The following is a 21,005-nucleotide window of genomic DNA, read 5'->3' as shown; positions in this document are numbered from 1 at the left end:
TTGTATATTTAAGTAACTTTTTAAATTACGATTAACTTTATTTTATTTACAAATATTTTTTGGGAATTTCTTGAAAAAGTAATACATCTTTGAAATTAAAGTTCTGTATGTTTTAGTTGTTTTTCCAGTAAGATTTTTTGTGCCTAGTAAGATTATAAACAGCTGAAAATATTAACAGCAAAAAAAAATTTTTTTTGATGGGGGTGTTTTGAGATATTGGGCCCCAAAGTTGGTTTATAGAAACTAGTTGTTTTATTAATTTTTATGCATGTTCTTTTTATATTTGAGCATTTTAAGTACATTTATTGAATTCAGCATCAAAAAAACATTATATATGTTCATTTTCATGTTTTTGCCATTTTTATTTCTTATTATTTTAAGGAAAATGTTTTTTCAGAGTGTTATGAAAACCGGGTCATTTTGGGAAACCAGGTCAGTGTTAAAATTGCAATATCTTGTTAACCGCTAAACTTTTTTAGCTGAAATTTTGCATGCAATATTTTTTTATAATTAGGAATAATGTGTCAAAATATAACACAAAAGGAAGACACATGGTTCAATGGACTGGGTGATTTGATGTGGAATTGCCCATATGAGAATATATATATTTATGCATTAAAACAAAGTTAATAAAGAAATCTTTTTTTTTTTTCTTTTTAATAATCATTTTGTAAAAATATTCATGTGAAATTTTGATGCTTTTAATTTGATTATTGTTATAGAGTTAGATCAAACAGCACAAAATCTAGAAGTACTTTCTGTATCACCTTCTAAACAAAAACAACCTGAAGCAAAAACAGTTAGACCTTCAGCAGTAAATGGTAATTATGCTTTTCACAAAATTTAAATTAAATCATTTTTTTTCTTTTTAAGAAATAAATATTTATCATATATATCTAATAATTTAATATTATATTTAATATAGTCAGGTGCAGAAAAATTCAGGCAAATTTTTTAGCAGAAACAAATTTAACATTTTATGTTGTCATTCTTAAGCATTCCAAAGTTTCAACCCATTTTTAAATAACAAGTTTTTAACAAGTTTAAATAAACGATATAAAAGAAATAATACAAAGCATTATTAAAACATAGTTTTTATAACTTTAACTAAAGGTGTAAGAGGTTGTAGAGGTTTAGTTTTTCAGGGTGCAATGGTGTGAAAGTTTCAAGATTACTTTTTTTTACTAAATTTTGTATATATTTACATACATAAATACACACACACATACACACACACGCATGCACGCATGCACGCACACACACATACACACATACATTCATACCAGTATGGACCAAGGAAAATAGTTTGACTTAATGAATGTTCAACTAAAGTGAATTCTTGTTAAGTCAAACTTTGGCTGAAATGAGATGTTAGTTTGGGATAGGGGAATTTTTCTTTATTTAATGCTAAAGTATATGCATTATATTTATGCAGGGCTCAAAATAGCTAACTTTTTTGTTCCGGACAATTTTTCCGATAAACACTCAAGTTTGGTGGGCATGTCTGATAAAACCTAAAGAAATGCGATCAAACACCATTTCTGACTACGCTTAAAATAATTTTTTTTACAACTTGACCATGGCAGTTATTTTAACAACTTAAGGCGTTTCAAAAGTGTGCTGAAAATAAAAAAAATAAAATAAAAGTTTAAAAGATAACTTATCTAAAAAAATCTTAAAGAAAAAGAAAAAATCTAAGCTCAAAAAACTAAAATTTGAAAAGGAAAATATATTTGTATCACTTTTTTTAAAAATTACTTACTTTGCGAAATGGTTTGTAAATTATTATAAATTATAAATATATTAAATACATAAGTTATTAAGTTTACTTATTACTTTATTAAATAAAGTAACAAATAAACTGATTGTTTACAATTAACCTATTTTATTTAAATTACCAAAGAATATTATACGTAATTACATTTATATAAATATGTATTTACCAACTTTTTCTATGATTACTTTTATAAACACTTTTCGTAGCAAAAAACTTTAGCATGAAAACAAACGTTATGTAACAAAACTCAAATTTAATAGTTTAATAAAAAGTACTGGTTTCTACAAGCATTCAGAAAACTATTACGCTAAATTTTTTTATAAAATTTATTTAAAAGGGGTTTTAAAAGCTAAAATTTGTTTGAAATTTAAAAAAACCATCAGACAAAAAATCAAATAAATACTGAAATATAAATTTAAATTAATAATTAATTGCAACGTTTTAATATATATGATATTTAATAAACTGGGCTGCTTAAGTCAAAAAAGTTTAATGCTTATGCGTCTTTTTAAAAATGAGTTAGCTCAAGAAAATGTTGTATTTTATTGACGTGTTCACCTTCATTTTCTGTTAATAAAAAATAAAAAGTTCAAAAAAATGAAGTTTATATACAATACTGAATTTATTAATAATTTTGGAACAACTAAAATGATTATAAAATAAATGCACACAAAATATGGGTCTGGCAAAATGACTAATAGATGTCATATTTTACCAGACAGGTGTTGGACGTCTGGTGGCTATTTCGAGCCCTGTTTACACCATTATAATGTTTTAATAAAAAAATAATGGATTGTATTCACACAGTACAGTCAAAAATTAACATTAGAAAAAGTTTAGCTGCACAACGTCTTATAATTTATAAATATGTATATATATATATATATACATATATATATATATATATATATATATATATATATATATATATATATACATATATATATATATATATATATATATATATATATATACATACATATATATATTATATATTATATCACTGTGAACCACGATAACCGCCAGGTTTGAAGTCTCCTCACATTCAATTTTTTTTTCTTATTAAGAAGTAACATAGTTAAGTAAAGGTATTAAGAACCTCCATAGGAATGGCTAGAATAAAATTTTTACACATTTAAACTTTAGATAAAAAGGGGAGGGGCAATACACCATTAACTTTATTGAAGTTCATATATTTCACATAATTTCATTAAGAAAGTTAATTTTTACTCTGTACTTGTGTACTCCCATAATATAAAGGCATTAAAAAAGTGTTAGAACATTTATATAACAGATTACAAAGAAAAAGAATGTAGGTATAAAAACAACAACAAAATGCATTTAATGGAAAAATATCTTGACTAAGCTTTGAAATACAAAAATAGCATTCTATTTTATCAATACTCAATTAAAAGTATTTTTCATGCTATTAAAATACTTTGTAAATAATAATTTTGACATAGTTGTGTAGCAAAATATATTAAATTGAATAGTAATTTTGTTAACTATTTATTAAATGTTGAAAATTCCACAACACTTGACTTTAATCGTTTAGCATAGTCTGGGTGGCTTTGTCCTCTCTTATATTTATTCCATGTCTTTTTAAACTCATGATGAACAGATTCACCTGCTTGTTCAGAGTAAATTCCAAGCCCATTATCAGTAATGGTACTTTTTAGAAATGGTACAATATGGTTAACTGTAATATGAACTTTCCACGGTATATTCTAAGAAATGTTTTCAAAGTAAGTATTATCATATTCCCTTAAATTAGCATAAGAAATCTTGAATTCAAAAACAACAGATTCAATATCACCAATTTTTTCTCCAAAGGTGGCTTGCTTCATTGATTGAAACTTTCTTAAACATTCAATTAATGGTAGTAAATCAAGCTTTCCTTGATCAGCAATATCACGAGAAAGAACATCTAACTTATCTAAAAGTCTGTTGGCATTGTTTTCCATCAAATCCAATGCCATGGTAACCTCTGAAAAATATGTAGTTTGAGTTTAACCACTTTTCAAAGCCAGGCCATAGTTTTGATAATAGTTTTCCAAAAGTTGTAACTATTCCGATGAATGTATGCAACTCAGGTACTGAAACTAAATTTTCAATAATTGTGTCTGGATCCTTTTCAAGATATAATAATCTTGGATTAATAACATTTTTATAATCAGCCATCTTTGATTTTGGTTTTCCAGATTCTGTGTATTTACTGTAATGATAATCGAGGGAACCAAGAGTTCATTTTTCTGCACCATCCAAAAGACTCTCCTTCACACCACAAACAACTATATTTTCCAGCATGGCTTGTAATGCCAAACATTGAGTTTGCACACTTTAAATCAAATGCAACAGAATACTTAATATTTTGAAGATTAGGAGTATCAACTAATTTTCTAAGATTTCCATTGTGTTCAGACACTCCTCTACAATGGCAACAATAAAACAACACTTAAGCATCATCAAGGTCAGGTTGGTTGCTAGTTTTATCATCCGGATTAAAAACATTCATAGTGACCTTTAAAAAACCTTGACCAGAATCCACAGCAACTCTTACAATTGTAGAAAGAGGGTCAATATTCCTTTCAGTGATTATGTCATGTATAAATTCATCAATATCTTTAATATAAACCATTGATTTATTTACTATATCGCCAGCTTCAACAAATTCGTCTTCTTTACATGAAAAATATTCATTCATTTCTGCTTTTAAAGCCTCTAATTTTTTAACAACATTTCCTTCAATTCTACTTTGAAAGCCAAGACTTTTTCTAAATATAGAACACATTTTTTTGGTTTTACACTGAAATAGTTCTAAACATTTTATAAGCTCAATGATTTTTCCAAAAGATACTTGACTAAAATTTGCACAGTCACATTTATTGTCCGTAGTTCCGACAACAATAGTCAATGGTTTCCCATAAGTAGCAATTGTGAATTTTTCACCTCTAAAAATATTTTCCTTTTCCACTTTTGTTTTTAAAATACTTGAAGCAACACGTTCTGCACTTGCTGATCCCAATGCATATGCTGCATTAACTAAATTTTTCACAGCTGGAACATCACTACAAAGATGAATAATGCCTGACTTTACAACTCCACAACATTTTAAGCACATCCTTTCATTTTTATCTTCATTTAACTCAGAAGTAATAATTTTAATATCTTTCGATATTTCTGAAACATCTGAAGTTCTTCTGATAACTTGACGGTTTATCTAAACAAAAAAAAATCTAAAACTATATTGGCGGATATTTTTTAACTAAAAATTAAAATTTTTTTTTTTGATTTTTATACATTTTTCCATTCCCCTAGAGGTTTTTACTAACCAAATATTTATTTTCATATATACAACTAAGTATTTATAAAAAAAAATCTGATGTGGGGAGACTTCAAACCTGGCGGTCACTGTGGTTCATTGTGATATATAATCTTTGAAAGTCATTTTCTTGTTATATGATAAAATGTATGTAAAGTTCAATAAGTATGGCTGCATATAAATTTTTTGAAAAAAAATATTTTTAAATATATATTGCTTGATATTTTGCTGATCTATTGTGATCAGCGTCATCAGGTATAATAAATAAAAATTGTTGCAAAGAAAATCGTTCTAATAAAAACAAACCGCTAAAAAGATAACACTAAAAGATCATGCGAAAATACAAAATAGGTTATAAATGTTGATGTCAGATGATCTCAAAAAAATTGGCCCTTAAGCTTTTGTTGTTATGTTATCACCATCATTCCTATTAAGAACATTTTTGCCACTTCCCATCTCTTATCAAACTTTATCTCTGTTTATTTCCAGTGATTCTCAAATTTTCCGAATATGATATTTTGGAACAATTGATATGTTTTGGGATGTAACCAGTCAAACATACCTTGACGTGATTTGGAATGTTTAATAGCACCCAAACTGACCCATCTTCATTTTATACTATGTTTATGGTGCTCAATACATCTTGATATAATTATCTTATTGGTTTCACCATTGTATATAGAATTGCATAAAGATTTTATTTGGTCAATGCCAGGGTTTATATTTGAAGGAAGTTATGTCTAATTGTTTCAGAATATATTGTTTAACTTAATAGCTGCTGTGAATATAACTTTATGTTTTGTTTTTTAAATTATTTTCTAAATTTGGTATCAACAATTGGTATCCATGGTAGCTTTATAAATGGTTGGTTGTCAGTTGGTTGATAATTGCTTTTTTTTAAATCATTTATTATATAGTCTCTGGCGATATTAGTTAGATTGTTCTTGTCTGGTTCGTTTTCAACAAGTATTTTTATTAGAAAATCAATTTTGTTGGAGGTATTTTTGAGAGCATATTCTTTTTGCACAGCATAAAAACCCTTTGAATACACCAGTGATAATATTAGGATTGGTGTTTGAATTAGGTTAAAGTTAAATATTAGTTATTGCTTTTTTTCAATGTATTTGAAATTCATGAGCTCCATGCATTGTGTTTGTAATATTAGTATCTAGAAAATTAGGTTGTTTTTGGTGGTTTGCGAGTTCAACAGTGTATTTTATAGCAGGATTTTGTTCCTTTAGGATATTTAGAAACATTTGTTGTTGTTTTATTGAGTTAAAGTGAGTGTGACAATTGTCTACATATCTCATGAAAGTTTTTGATTCACATGTATGAATAGTAGCTACATTAAGGGCTTCTATATTTTCTAGAAAAGCTTCTGCCATAACAACCATTTAAGACAAACTTATAGGACCTGAATCAGGTATTATTTGGATTTTTTTTTTATATAAAAAATAGCAAATACTCAATGAGAGTTCTATTAATTGATACATGTCTACAAGCGAAAGTTTAGTTCAAGTCTTCCAGTTGTCAATGTCATTATATCAATAATAACTGGGACAGCTTCATTAATGGGTATGGAGAGATATAAATTAACTATATCAAATGAAACTTGAATCTTGAGATCTATTTTCCATTGCCTGGCTTCATTAACAATTCGAATTAGTGTGGTTGAATAGTATTAAAGAGTTGATTGTGTTGGTTGAATGGTATTAAAGAGGTATTTGGATGTTGCATATGGTGGTGTGTTGATTGTGGATACAATAGGACGCATTGGATAATTTTTTGGGTTTGTGCGCCTTAATCATTTCATATATTCTAAGTGGCATTCAATCTGATGGATACATTTTAAAATATGTAGTTGTATCTAACTTACCCTCTTTTCTTAATTTACACAATTGTTTTTGAAATTTGGTTGTAAGTGTGGGTGTTAGGTCATGATCAATAATTCTATTTTTAATTTGTTCTTGTAATTTAAGAGATATACCCTTTAGGTGCATCTCTTAAATTACAATTTAAGAGATGCACCTAAAGGGTGCATCTCTTAAATTTGAGAATCACTGGAAATAAACAGAGCTAAAGTTTGACAAAAAATATATAAAAAATAGGTATAAAAACAAATATGTTATATTTTAAAGCAAGATGAAAGAAGCAAATTCCATAGAACTGATGTTCGAGGAAAAAAACTAGATGAATAAGAGTTTATGGAGCACTATGGAACAGTCACAGTAAAAGGATGAGACTTAATTGAATGACAAGTAAGGCGAGAATGAGTTTTAGTTAATGGCGCAAGAGACGCTAATTCTTTAGAGCAGTGCCCATTATAGTATATGTAAAAAAGAGAAAGAGAAGCAACATTACAATGATGTGATAATGGTTGGTAGTTGGCTGCTAGAGCAGGTCCAACTATGAATACAATGCGTTTTTGCACCTTGTCTAAAAGAGAAAGAGCATCATTGAAGATCCACCCAAAATTTGGCAACAGTATTCCATGCAAGGACAGATTTGAGATTTATAGAGATAAAGAATAAAATCCAGAGTAAGAAAGTGTCATGCACGATAAAGAAATGCAACCTTAGCAGATGCTAATTTTGCAATGGATTTAATATATGGTTTCCAAGAAGGATCGGAAGACTGGAAGAGTTAATTCAAAAAGATGAAGGTTAGATGACTCATTGAATACATTACTGTTCATAAATAAAGGAAGATCTAAATTATTGCAATAACGATTGGCTGAAAAGAGTTAGGTTTTATTTGAATTAAAGTTCACTAGCCACTGTGAAGTGAGATCTTTTTCAAACTTAAATGACCCCTCCAAGCAATCAGAGAGTGTTGGCTTCTTATCAAGACAAAAAGGAATGCTAAAATCATCAGCAAACAATGCCACCTTAGATGTGAGAATATTTGGAAGATTCTTAATGTAAGTTAAAAAGAGTGTAGAGCCAAGGATTGAAAGTTGAGGAACCCCTGAAATTACAGGATATGAAGAAGAGTTCTATCCATTGTAAAAAAATTTTATACTACAATTGGTAAGTAAGGATTCAATAATCTTAAATACTTGATACACCATAAGAAGAAAGCTTATGGAGAAAACCAGCATGCCAAACTTTATCAAAAGCTATAGAAATGTTAAAAGCAATAGCCTTAACCTCTTCACATCAATCTAATGCACAATAAAACGCACTGGTTATTACTGTTAGCAAATTAGCTGTAGAACAAGAAGATCGAAATCCATATTCATAATCAAAAAGTAAGTTTCTAGATTCAAGATGGGAGATTAAGTGTTTGTTAATTAAAGACTCAAAAATCTTACTTATGATAGGAAGAAGACTGATGCGACGGTCTTTAAATGAGTCAATTTGCTCCCCAGAATTTTTAAAAATAGGGATAGCAGATGCTGCTTTCCAGCTGGCTGGAAAACAAAACTCTGATCAGCACTTGTTTAATAGTTTTGAAAGTATTGGCGGCAGCTCAGGAGAATACTTCTGCAAGAGTATAGCAGGTATGTTGTCTTGGTCACAAGCTGTAGAAGAGTCTAAGCAGGAAATACCTTTAGATACAGAAGCCAGATTGGTACGAATGTCAAGCAATGGATCAACCTGTTTGTTGGCTATATCAAGTACAATGCAACTAGTGGAATCTAGAGATGATATCGATGAAAAGTTCTTAGCAAACAATTCAGCTTTGTCTTTAGGTGAGGTGACAAAATGTGAACCATAAAAGAGAGGTGGAACAACAGGTTTGTCCTTATTATTGATACTGTTAAAGATTCTCCAAAAGTCAGGAGAACCTAAATTTGAGATAAAATATGAGATATTATGGCCTGAGAATAGCGGGCTTTGGCATTAGACAAAACCTTTTTACAATGGTTTCTAGCAATAGTAAACAGAAATCTGTTTTCTGGAGAATTGTTTTGCTGATAGATATGGAAGTCATGTTTTTGATTGGAAATTGCAGCAGCACATTTGTCAGCAGGAAGACAAATGATTTCTACCCCAGACCCATCACAAAGAAAATCACAGAAAGAGTCCCAGTCAGCTTTAAGGTAGTTGTAAGAGGTACGATGATTGGCGGATTATGATGATGAAGAAGAATGAGATAATAAATTACTTGTTCAAAAACAAGACATAAGTCGAGTACTGGGTGTGGCAGCAATTCACAAACTTTTTAGAACGTTTTTCAAAATGAATTTTTAAAGCACTAAAAAGTTATTTTCATGGAATTTTAAAAGAAGAAAAGTTAAAGATAAATACTTTTTCCACCTTAACATTCAATTAAGTCTCCTTTTTTTTCAATCACTGCCTCAAGCCTAGAATGGATGGACTGGTAGGTGCTTGTTATATAGTCCCTTGACCCTGAGTTCCAAGCATGGGTTATTAATGACTTCAGTGGCTTGACACTTGAGCGGGCCTTTTTCCAACCCTTACTCTCAACTACGCTCCACACACTATAGTCAAGAGGATTCAGGTCAGGGCTGGATGGTGTCAAAAGTGTATGGACCAGAAATTAGCCATATTGTCCTGAAGATATTGTTGAGTTTTTCTAGACCCACGACAAGGTGCATGGTCCTGTTGAAAAATGTAATTGTTTTCTGGGAATGTCTTCTTCAGCCAAGGCACCCCATAGTGTTTAAGTAAGGTAATATGCACATCATAGGTAACTTTCTCTTTCTCTTTGATGTAGATTGGTGGACATTTCTTTCCATTAGATACAATGATTCCTAGTATCACAATGGACTGAGGGTGCTTGGTGTGACACACAGGTGGTGCTTTGTCTTCCTTCTGCACAATGAATCTGTCATTTTGATTATTTATCACACAGTCAACACTAAAAAGTTTTTCATCTGAGAAAACTTTAACTGTTAGCGAAGCATGTCTTTTTAGCTGATTTAGAAGCTTCTTTGATCGTTCCAATCATAAAGTTTTTAGTCTTTCTGTTAAAAGTTAACATGAAGGTCAGGCCACACTGACTTTTCCCAGTTCTTTTGACTGTCCTTTCATCAACATTGAACAATTTTGATGTCTTTCTGATGGATACAGTAGAATTCTTATCAACATGCTTTTTAAGCTATTCTGTGAACTTTTTATCAACTTTTTTATTCACTGGAGAAGGCATTTTGGCTCTTTCAGCACTGCCTCGTTTAACCACTTTGTAAAATGTAGTTTTAGATACTCCAGAAACACAAATCACTTCACATGCAGACAATCCCGCTTGAATCAAATTTAAAACTTCGGTTCTTTTGGCTTCCATTCTAAAACTTTTAACTAAAATGTGTTTTATTTACTATTTTATTAAAATATAAGATGGTCATTGAACATTAATCAACAAAAACAAATTGCAGAAGTATTTAATTTACATCACAAAACCTAGCCGAAAATTCGTTCGCGAATCACTGCTGCATCCTGTAGAGAAGGTAAAGGATTTGGGTTTTCTGGAAAGCAAGTTGGAAAGTTGACAGTTTGAGTTAGAGATTGTGAAAGGCAAAAGTTGTCAGCCTTAACAAATGCAGAATCACTGACACTAGAGCCAAGCCATTCAGTGTGATTAGCATTTAAGTCACCGACAACAAGGATATTGGCTGATAAATAAAAAGAGAGGGTTTAGTCAGTTTGATCAAAAATAACATCGAAAAGAGTGCAGTCTTGAGATGAAGGAGAGTAATATCGAACAAAGAGAAAGGCAGTAGAATGCAGCGGTGCTAAACAAAAGCACATAAAAGAATAGTTGGTAGATTCAAGTTTCCTGACAAAATTCTTACTTTGGGTGAATTCTTATAATTGTAAATGCCCAGGCCAAGCATGTGACTATTGGAGTCTTTATGAATTAAAGAAAGATAACCAACAACTACTACAGTTGTAGCAAAATGTAGTTGTCGTTTTTAGTTAATCAAACAATCATATTGAATATCTAAAAAATTTTTGCAAAACATGACAAATTAATGTACAAATTCTACTTAAAATGTTTAATATAGAACCAGCTTTATGCAACTGTCGTGATATACTGATATGTTTTAGATTCAAATTTTACTAAATAAAAAAAGTGTAATACAAACAAGTAAAACGTGTGTAACAAGCAGAAACATACATACATTTATAAAAATACATGTGTTTAAATAATATTACAGTACATTTATAAAAATACATGTGTTTAAATAATATTACAGTACATTTATAAAAAGACATGTGTTTAAATAATATTACAGTACATTTATAAAAATACATGTGTTTAAATAATATTACATTACATGTATAAAAATACATGTATTTAAATAATATTACAGTACATGTATAAAAGTACATTATTTAAATAATATTACAGTACATGTATAAAAATACATACATGGATTTAAAGATTAAGTTGAGAGTGAGAAATATATAATCTATTTATAACTGATTTTGATAATTATCAGTTGATAGAAATGGCAATAGCAGTTATTTATTTTGCAGTTTTTTAATTTCCAAGAGAGATTGAATGGAAAAATTTTCTTCACCTATGAAGAAAATGTAAAAGTTTTAGATTTAGTAATTGTTTGGAAGATTTTTTGATATATTTTGTTATTTGCAATTAGTTAAAAAAGTTTTAAAAAAATCATTAGAAAAAACAAGAAAATCATAAAAATGCAGAGAATGAGCTTTAATTAGATAAAATATTAATTTTTTTTTTTTTTTTTTTTTTTTTTTTTTTTGTTATTCACCTCCTCAAAGCAATGAAGGCCACTACAGATGAGGAGGCTACTCAATAGTGGTTATAACCCTCTCTCAACTCTATAACTCCGAAACATGAACCTCGACGAACAAGGCCGCTGCGCGAAGAAACAAGTTGAGCGCGGTACTACCAGGGACGTGGTGGGGATCGAACTCAGAACCTCTCGCTTCTAAAGCGAGCGCTTTACCACTACACCACTACCACATGAATTAGAAATCTAACTATGGAAAACATTCTGATATCAATAAGCAATTAGGTCTATATTTTAAATTTAAAGTATTTTAAGATAATAATGATAGAAGAAATAGTTACCTTATTTCCTTTCCCTCAAATTACGCAAGTATAATCCTGATTTTTAAAAAACTGTAACAATGCAAATGTGAGTTATAAACAAAGTGTTTATCAATTGTCTACTATCGATAGATTTGTATACAATGTATTATAATATACAAGTTTATGCAAATTAAATGAAAGTGCTGAAATCAATAGATTTGTATACAAAATATTATAATATACAAGTATATACGCAAATTGAATGAAAGTGCTGAAAGGAAACAAATTTTAATGCAAAATCCGGAAACTTTTTATATTTATTTATAGAAGATTGTATTTATAAAAACATTTTAGATTATTTCATTCCAATTGTATTTTTATCATACTTTCTATTTTGTTGTATTTATTTATTAAAAGTTTTTTTTATTTGTAATATCTAATTTACTAAATCTGTTTCATCAGTAGGATCAACATCATACTCTTCTGAAATTAGAGGAAAAGGTATTTATTTAAAAAAATTATTCTTATGAGTGTTTTGTTATAAATGACTGTATAATTTTTTTCATTTTTAGAGTACAAAATTCCGAAGAGGCCTGGTTTTGGAACTGCAGGCAATGTCATTAAACTTAAAGCAAACTTTTTTCAAATTAAAGTTCCTGATATTGTTATTCATCAATATGATGTTGCAATTAATGAAGATAAACTTCCAAAAAGTTTAAATCAGAGAGTTATTATTGATTTAGTCCAGAGTAACCCAAAGCTTTTTAAAAGTTTACCAGTTTATGATGGAAAGAAAAACTTGTATACTAAAGATCCATTTGATTTTATTGGTAAAGTAAGTTTATTTAAGATTTTGTTGTTTCTATTGTTGCTAATAAACAATGACTATGATTTATCAAAATTGTTATATGACTCTATGTTATTCAGCATTACTATAAATAAAAATATTGATGGAGGCCTTTTCAGTAAATATATAAATATAAGTAATTGTTATCAATCTTGGTTAAGTTCAACTTTATTGTCTATGCTTCTACAATTGTGTAGTTGCGATTGGTTTCCATAAGGCCATTTACTCATCTACATATCACATGGAAGAGTTTCCATTATAGTGGCACTTTTTTAAAACTGGATGCGCTCTCTGGTGCTAACCTGGTATATATATAAATATATATATGTATATATATATATATATATATATATATATATATATATATATATATATATATATATATATATATATATATATATATATATATATATATATATATATATATGTGCATATATTTTAAATCCTAGCTGTCCACATCCATAAATATGGGTCTTTTCCACACTGACTATTTCTATACTTTTTTTTTCTAAATTTTGATTCACTTCTATCAAGGCTTGAAAAGTTGTAGGTTGTATGAGTCATGAAAACATGAAGATGGGAGAGAGTTCCAAAGTGTTGAAGTTCAGGGAAAAAAACTAGACAAGCAAAAGTTTTTAGAGCATGTAGGGACAAATATAGTAAACAAATGTGACAAGCATAAGGTTTTAAACCATGGCAATGATTTTGAGCAACATTGCAAGCTAAACACTTTCGGCCATTCAGATGTATTCCTTGAACAGAGTTTTAACACTATTTAATGATCAAAAGACTTTATAAAATGGTAAATAAATGCTGTAAATCAAAATTAAGGAGATATTGCCGCAATGCAATATTCAAGTAAATTTAAAACTGTAAATCTTGATATATGTTTTAACATTACGTAATTTGAAGTTTACTTAAGTTAGATATTTGCATATACTTTCGTTTACATTTATAAAAAAAAGTGCTGCAACTCTTTCTTGCCATTACCTCGGTTGCAATGATTGCCAAGAGTTCTGTATCAAACATGCACAAGTGGGCATTACTACTACTACAACTACTATTATGTTTACCAATAATATAAAGAGTTAAAAAAATGAGATGAATTTTGAACAATTTTTGGTATGCAAATAATTTTATAGATGAATAAATTTATTATAAATAAAAAAGACCCATTTTTGATCTTAGAATTAACTCAATCAAATTTTTTTTCTTGGTTTTAAACTATCAAAACTGTGGCTTATAATCTTAAGCCACAGTTTTGATGGTTTTGTGATTAATACTTTTAAAATTAATGAATTCTTCTTATACAAAGTCACTTCACATAAAATTAAAGTCATTTTAGATTTTTTGTTTATAAAATATACTAAGTAGCTTCACATGCAATTCAATCAATTTCTTTAGATCTGTTGTTTATAAAATTCGAAGTATTAACAAGTATTGATTTAAAATCATAATTAGTTTTTTTTTATATAATATTTTATAAAAGTTATCAGTTTTTTTGTTACAAATTTTATGTATTGGAGCTACACGCTCTTTTTGTTTGTACATTAGTTACACATTTTTTTTACTTATTTATGTGACAAATAATTGTTTACTTTTATCTCTGTTGCTGACCAATTTAATTACTCTCTTTACAATTATTTAACACTTTTAGCAATTGGTAAACTCAAAATTTTTCATGCATTACGATTTGAGTTTAACTTATATATTTAATAAAACTTTTGCAGGTGTAATAATTTTCTTATTGTTTCATTGCTTACTGTTTATTTTCACAAGCAAATTCTTTATTTGTGTACTCAAAACCAATACTTTTGCTTTCAAATAATTAAATCACATATTGCTAATATTAGGTTGTATTTCAGTTTGTAATACAGTACATTTATAATAAACCTTGTCTTTTAGAAATGGTAGAAACCTAGGTCAAATAACTATTATGAGGTCTTAAAGTCATATAACACTTTGATTTGTGTCAAGGTGTCAATGTCTCATGACCTGTTTGTAAATATATATATTCATTATTTAAAGTTAACTATGAAAGTTTAAAATTTATACATATGCATACATATGCACATATGTATGCATATGTTACATATGCACAGTTATTTAAAGCTGTTTTGTCATGAAAATTGAAACTCTAATAAAAACTTGTTTTGCTTATTTTTTTAGTTTTTTTTTAATGTGTTTATCCTTTTTATTCAATATAGAAAGAATTTGAAGTGCTTTTTAACGAGGATGAAAGAACACGAAAGATAAAGGTATTGTTATTAAGGAGAATATTTTGATTGCATGAAAATAAATCTCATTTTAAGTACTTATCTGTTTTTATTATTTAATTATTTAGTTGTTTTAATTTGATTTATAGTTTCAATCTGTCTTTGGTAATTTTTGATTAAAAACACAAATAGCCGTCAGTTAACGATCAATGATCATCTATTTTTGAATAAATGATATTTTGATCTCCTAATATCAATTCTGGCTGATCAAATTTGATTGGCAAGAATTGCAAGCAAGCAAATGAAATTATTAAGTTAGCAACTCAATGTTTTTGATTATTTGAATAAAAATTGTTTTGGGGCCATAAAAATGTTTAGTTTGCAGTATAAAAAAGCACAAAAAAATTAAGTAAAAATACAGAATGATTAAAAAATGCCAAATATTTTTGATTGGTGAATAAACGTAATTTGAGATCATAATTCTTTTCAGAAGTCAGAAAAAAATATTTAATTAAGTTAATTAAAGGGTAATATATTTTTATGAAACAATCAAATTTTTTTGAATAAAATGAATTTGAAATAATAACTGGAAATGTTAACATTTCTTTTAAAGTCTAGATAATAAATAGAAAGCAGATTATTTACATACAGCAATCAAAAGAATTTAAACTTACTTTTGCTTAAATTATTTAACCATCTCAAAAGTTTGAGATCATCAAATGTCATAATGGTGTAATTGTATTTGTTTTAAGTGTTAAAAATGATTTATTGAATGTATAAAATAAATTGCAATCATAAAATAGAGGCAGACAAATACAGCAATCAAAAATGATTAAATAGAAAGCATATTATAAATTATAATAATATAATAGAGGTAGACAAAATACAGCAATTATTTCATTGTTATTCTGTTTTCTAAGAGAGGTTATTATCTTTTCATGTTATTTTAAATCACCCAAAACAAATAAGTTTTTTAACAAAGATGATTTTTCCATCTATTAGGTCATTTTAATTGCAATTTTCTTTTGTAAAAAAAAAAAAAGACCTGCTTAGAAAAAAGTAAAGTTTTGAATAAGAAATCAGTATCTAAACCACCATTAAAGAAAAAAAGTTAAACTTTATTTTTTAGCAAGTAAAATATTTATTTAATCATTTGTTTTGGGCGATTCAAAATAATATGCTAAAATGGCTGTGCGGAGAAGCGAACAGATTTATTGAGAGTTAAAAGCAAAATTCAAAAAATTTGTATTTACTAAAAGATTATACTTAAATATTAGTTTATTTTTTTTGTTTTTTAAAAAAGTTTTTTATGGATTAGTTGTTAATTATTTTTTTAAACTCAGTGTTGATTGGCAACCTTTAAATAATCATTTTCAGCTTTGAAAACAAAATAGTATAATATTTTAAATAGTGTTATTTACTCTAAATTATAAAATTTACATTAGTATTATATTTAGTATAGCTTATTAAAACTTTATTTAAATAAATGTTTTATAAACAAATTTTAGGTAGTACTTCAATGGGCTGCTCAAATAGAATTACGAACATTGCATGAATCTTTGAAAACAACTTCCAAGGATTTGATTCCTAAAGATGCAATTCAGTGTTTAGATGTAGTCATGAGACAGGCAGCCTCATTAAAGTAGGTTGGTTTACAATTTTGCAAAATTAATTCCACTCTCTAAGGTTAAAGGGCGTTAAGTTTACTACAGTCAAACTGCAGTCAAGAAGGATACTCGGTTTTTTATAACTTTATTATATAAATACATATATATCCTTATCTTGTAATTGAAAGAGACTTTTATGGTAAAAAAAGTCTTTTTTAACAAGAATTTTGCGACTTCAACAATTAAGCTACATTTTATTGTCGTTGAAAAATTAAAACAATTAAATGTGGAAGTACATTAAGTTTTATCGTTTTTTAAAAAACCAGAATAATAATGACAAGAAAATTTTTTTTAGTTAAAAGAGTTTTTGTTTTTATTTTATTAAAATACATTTTTAAAACATGTACGGCATCTTGCTACATTGATTATCTTAAAGCCTGCATACAATTATCTTTAGTAGACATTCATAAACTAATTGATCTCTGATGAATATACTTTGCCATAATAAGTCTAAACCAGCTTGGTTGCACATGTGGTGCATGTTATATTGATGAAATAAGAAAAAAGGTTTCCACATGAATTCAAGAGCATAAAAAGAATAATACAAAAGCCAACTGGGATACATCTGGAATAGTAGAACATACACAAAATTGTAATGGTAAGATAAACTGGAAGAACCCTAAAACCCTTACTGTTAATTCAAATAACTATAGAAGAAAAATTTGTGAGGCGGTTGAAATACAACATGTGCAATGTTCAAAATCTAAAGAAAATGTCTTAAATCATGACAATGGCAATTTGGTGATAACTTAAATCATGACAATAGCAATTTGGTGATGACTCGCCTTTGGAAACCAACTACATTTTTTAAAATTAAAAGATGTTGACTATCTGATCTTGCAATGACATCATTTTGTTACATTCATAATAATTTTTTTAAACGATTTTTTTAACAGTTTTATTAGTCTGGCTCTCTCTATATGAGTTGAAATATCAAGTAAAAAGAAATAAATTTGGAATTAAAAAGTTATTGGAAAAATTTAAAAGAATGTGCAATGATTATAAAATTTATTCAGCAGCGTCCGTAATACCAGTCAGTAATACCCAGCATAGCAAGAATTGTTGCTGAAAGTTAAACTTGTATCTAGCTGCAGTAACAATATCAGATTTACAACATAGTGCAAGTGAGCAAGAAAGTTTTATTTAATTATATTTTGTTTCTTGAAAATAGTTTTGAAAGTAGAATCATTCTAATGCAAACATTAAACCAGTGATTAAAAGACTAAAATAAAAATTAAATTATAAAAAATTAAAATTAAAACTAATAAATTAATTTACTTCTGTTCAAATAGATTTTTGCTGAAAAATAATTTAAGCATATTCTTAAACTTAAGGAAATGTAATTCAATTTATTAAACCAAATTTTTTGTTTCACTTTTTATTGCAAAACAATTTGAATGAAAAATCCACAATTTGCATAAAAACATCCCCTTTAAAACCATTTGAATGAAAAACTTTATTATACTTAAAATTTTAATGATCAAGAAACAATGAATTATAAAAAATGTGGTATCAAATGTTTTTTTGCTTTGATCTTACTCGTTTGGTCTCTAGATTATAGACTCGTTTGGCCTATCGGCATGATTTTGTGCGATCATGTTTTAGTTTATTAATTAGAACAAGTCTATTTATTTGATTCGTTTTATTTTAAACACGTTTTATGTTATTAAGGTTATAAACTGTATAAATCAGCAATAAAACAGGATGGTGAAGTTGTTTTACATTAACTCAAGCTCTTTATATTGTTAAAACAACTTTGCAGTTTATTGTATTGTTGTTTTATAGCTTTTTACAATAACAATTAAATACTCTTTAAAAATAACACTTGTTTTATCGTCAGCATGAACTGCAATGTATTAAATAGTTTTCTATGACTAATTATAAATTTAAAAAAATTACGCAAATATTACAATATTTAAAATAGTGGTATCATGTTAAGTAAAAACAATTACTAAAAGTAATATCTTAATAGTATTAAACACCTTACTTGCTTATCTCACTATAACTGCAACTTAAACTTTAAACTTTCATTTAAGCTGTAAATTATAACAGTAACTTGCACTATTTTAAACTCTGCCAAACAAGATATTTGTAAGATAATATTTAAATATGAGAGATAATACGTTAAAAAATTAAAATTACAAACTAATGTACAAAAGATACAAAGATGCAATATACTAACATATATATATGTGTGTGTGTGTGTGTGTGTGTGTGTGTGTGTGTGTGTGTGTGTGTGTGTGTGTGTGTGTGTGTGTGTGTATGTGTAGTAGGGATGTAATTGGATGTGTAATGAATTTTTATCGGTCCTAGAGGTTTTAACTAATTGTTTAAATTCATAAATTGTAGACAACTTTTAATAAAAATTGTTTGGTCTTATCCATATCCATCATCAACTCTATATTACAGACCGATAAGATTCTCATTTACAAAAAGTTCAGTTTATTAACAATTTGATTAAAAATTTGTTGTCAACATTTTGTGAAAAATTAAGAATAGTTCATAAAATTAAAATACCAATGGTGGACAGCAAAGTTGCTTTAGCAGCTACATCTTCTTAATGTAGTTCAGTTTATTGATGCATTCCAGCAATAATTAATGATTTTAATGGAGCTAAAAATATGCCACTGATGTCATTGTCTTTGACAGAGGTAGGTCTCTGCTTTTGGCCTTTCAACTCTCTATGCTTAGATTAAAAGCATGGAATGTCTTCTTAAAATTAGTTATAAGTTGACGATGAAAAGTCCACAAAGACACCATCTGTAAAAAAAAGTTATTCAAAACATGAAAACAAAAAATTCAAATAAGTGATGAAGTTGGGCTGGTGATTCTATGCCAATGTCTTGTGCCTCTAAGTCATCAAATAGTGGAAACACTTCTAGAAGATTTTTTCAGAATCCAGAGAAGTCTACTTAAATTCTTGAACTTGATGTCAGTATAATAAAGATGTTGGAAGTTATTTTGTGTGCATTGTCATCTAGCTTTTTATTTGACTCTTTACTATTTAAAGAATGCTGTTACAAAACAGCTGAGAAGTATGTAAACCTATATCCCTGTTATCATATGTTACAGAATCTGCATCATATGCTCATACTCAATGAAGAGACACAAGAAGCTCACAATACAAACTAAAATAATTTGCATTCCAAAACAAATGACAATTTATAATTATATATTTAGATATATAATATGTAGTTTAAGAAAACCTTTTATCTTGAAAAGAAAAATGGTTTTCCAAATGGTGTTCTTTATCAACTCAAAGAGGTTCCATTTTTTGACTAATTGTAAATTGCAAATGCATAGTTTTAATGTTAGTTGGTATTCAAAATGGTGTGGACTTTATTCGAGTTTATTGTTTAAAAAATAAAATAATGCATGTTATGTAGCTAAATGTTTCTTGTGAATATACAAATTTGTTTGTATTCCTACAAATACTTCATAAATCATTCTTTATATCTAATTGTATGAAAGCTTGTTGATATTTATTTGGTTGCTAAGGACAGTTAAACTACATAGATTTAATTTTTAGTTTGTGTTATCATTCAAATACATAAAACAGCATTGTAGCATTAATATCAGTTTAGTTTATAACTTTGACATTTTAAGAAAGTCTCTTAATTTAGGTACCTATGCAAAATGCGCTCTTGCAATGAAACATGGGTATCTATATGTAGTATGAAATTTACTAAACCTGGTAAATACGGGGAAAATCTGATAAACATTTTAAAAGTTGTTACTTTTGTCCAGCTAATAATGATTTTGGTCCACTGTGCAATATGATAAATAAACAATATAGAATTTTCTTATCAAAATCAAAAAGCTTTTTTTAGAATAGCTCCATTTTTCTGATCACAAGTTTTAACAATTATTATGTATTTCACAACTTTCTTTTTTTTTTTTCTAAAATTGACTTTTTATTAAAACATCAAATCATGTGGTCTAAATTATAAAGCCACACATTCTAAATAGGTTGAGTGTTGCGAAAATGTTTTTTTTTTAATTTAATTACTGGTATTTGAATTTTTCTTACAGTTAACAGTGTATACATTTTTTCTTATTGGTTGTTTAAGGCTCTATTACCTTGTTTATCATTCATCACCCCTTCTATTATTTTTCACAAAGGAGAAATAAGTCAGACTTAAGCTAAATTTATATATTTTTACTGTTTGAATATATGAAAATATGCTGCCCCTAAAAT

The 21,005-nt window shown here is 27.8% G+C and overlaps 1 protein-coding gene across 2 annotated transcripts in view; it reads left to right on the top strand.

Annotated features, from left to right (window-relative positions):
• Positions 1-21,005, top strand: part of LOC100197980 (protein argonaute-2) — a 97,811-nt gene that overhangs the window by 18,494 nt on the left and 58,312 nt on the right. The window contains exons 3-7 of one of the 2 annotated variants that reach the window (XM_065788372.1): positions 723-821; positions 12,543-12,578; positions 12,650-12,912; positions 15,132-15,182; positions 16,649-16,782. In XM_065788372.1, the coding sequence (XP_065644444.1) occupies positions 723-821; positions 12,543-12,578; positions 12,650-12,912; positions 15,132-15,182; positions 16,649-16,782 (583 nt within the window). Of the gene's footprint in view, positions 1-722; positions 822-12,539; positions 12,579-12,649; positions 12,913-15,131; positions 15,183-16,648; positions 16,783-21,005 lie in introns of both variants that reach the window. The other variant, XM_065788371.1, reaches the window with a different exon arrangement.

The sequence above is a fragment of the Hydra vulgaris genome, chromosome 01 (genome assembly GCF_038396675.1).
Source record: "Hydra vulgaris chromosome 01, alternate assembly HydraT2T_AEP".
Classification (NCBI taxonomy): domain Eukaryota; kingdom Metazoa; phylum Cnidaria; class Hydrozoa; order Anthoathecata; family Hydridae; genus Hydra; species Hydra vulgaris.
Note: the sequence above shows the minus strand (reverse complement) of the source record. Positions and strands in the feature narration are given on the sequence as shown.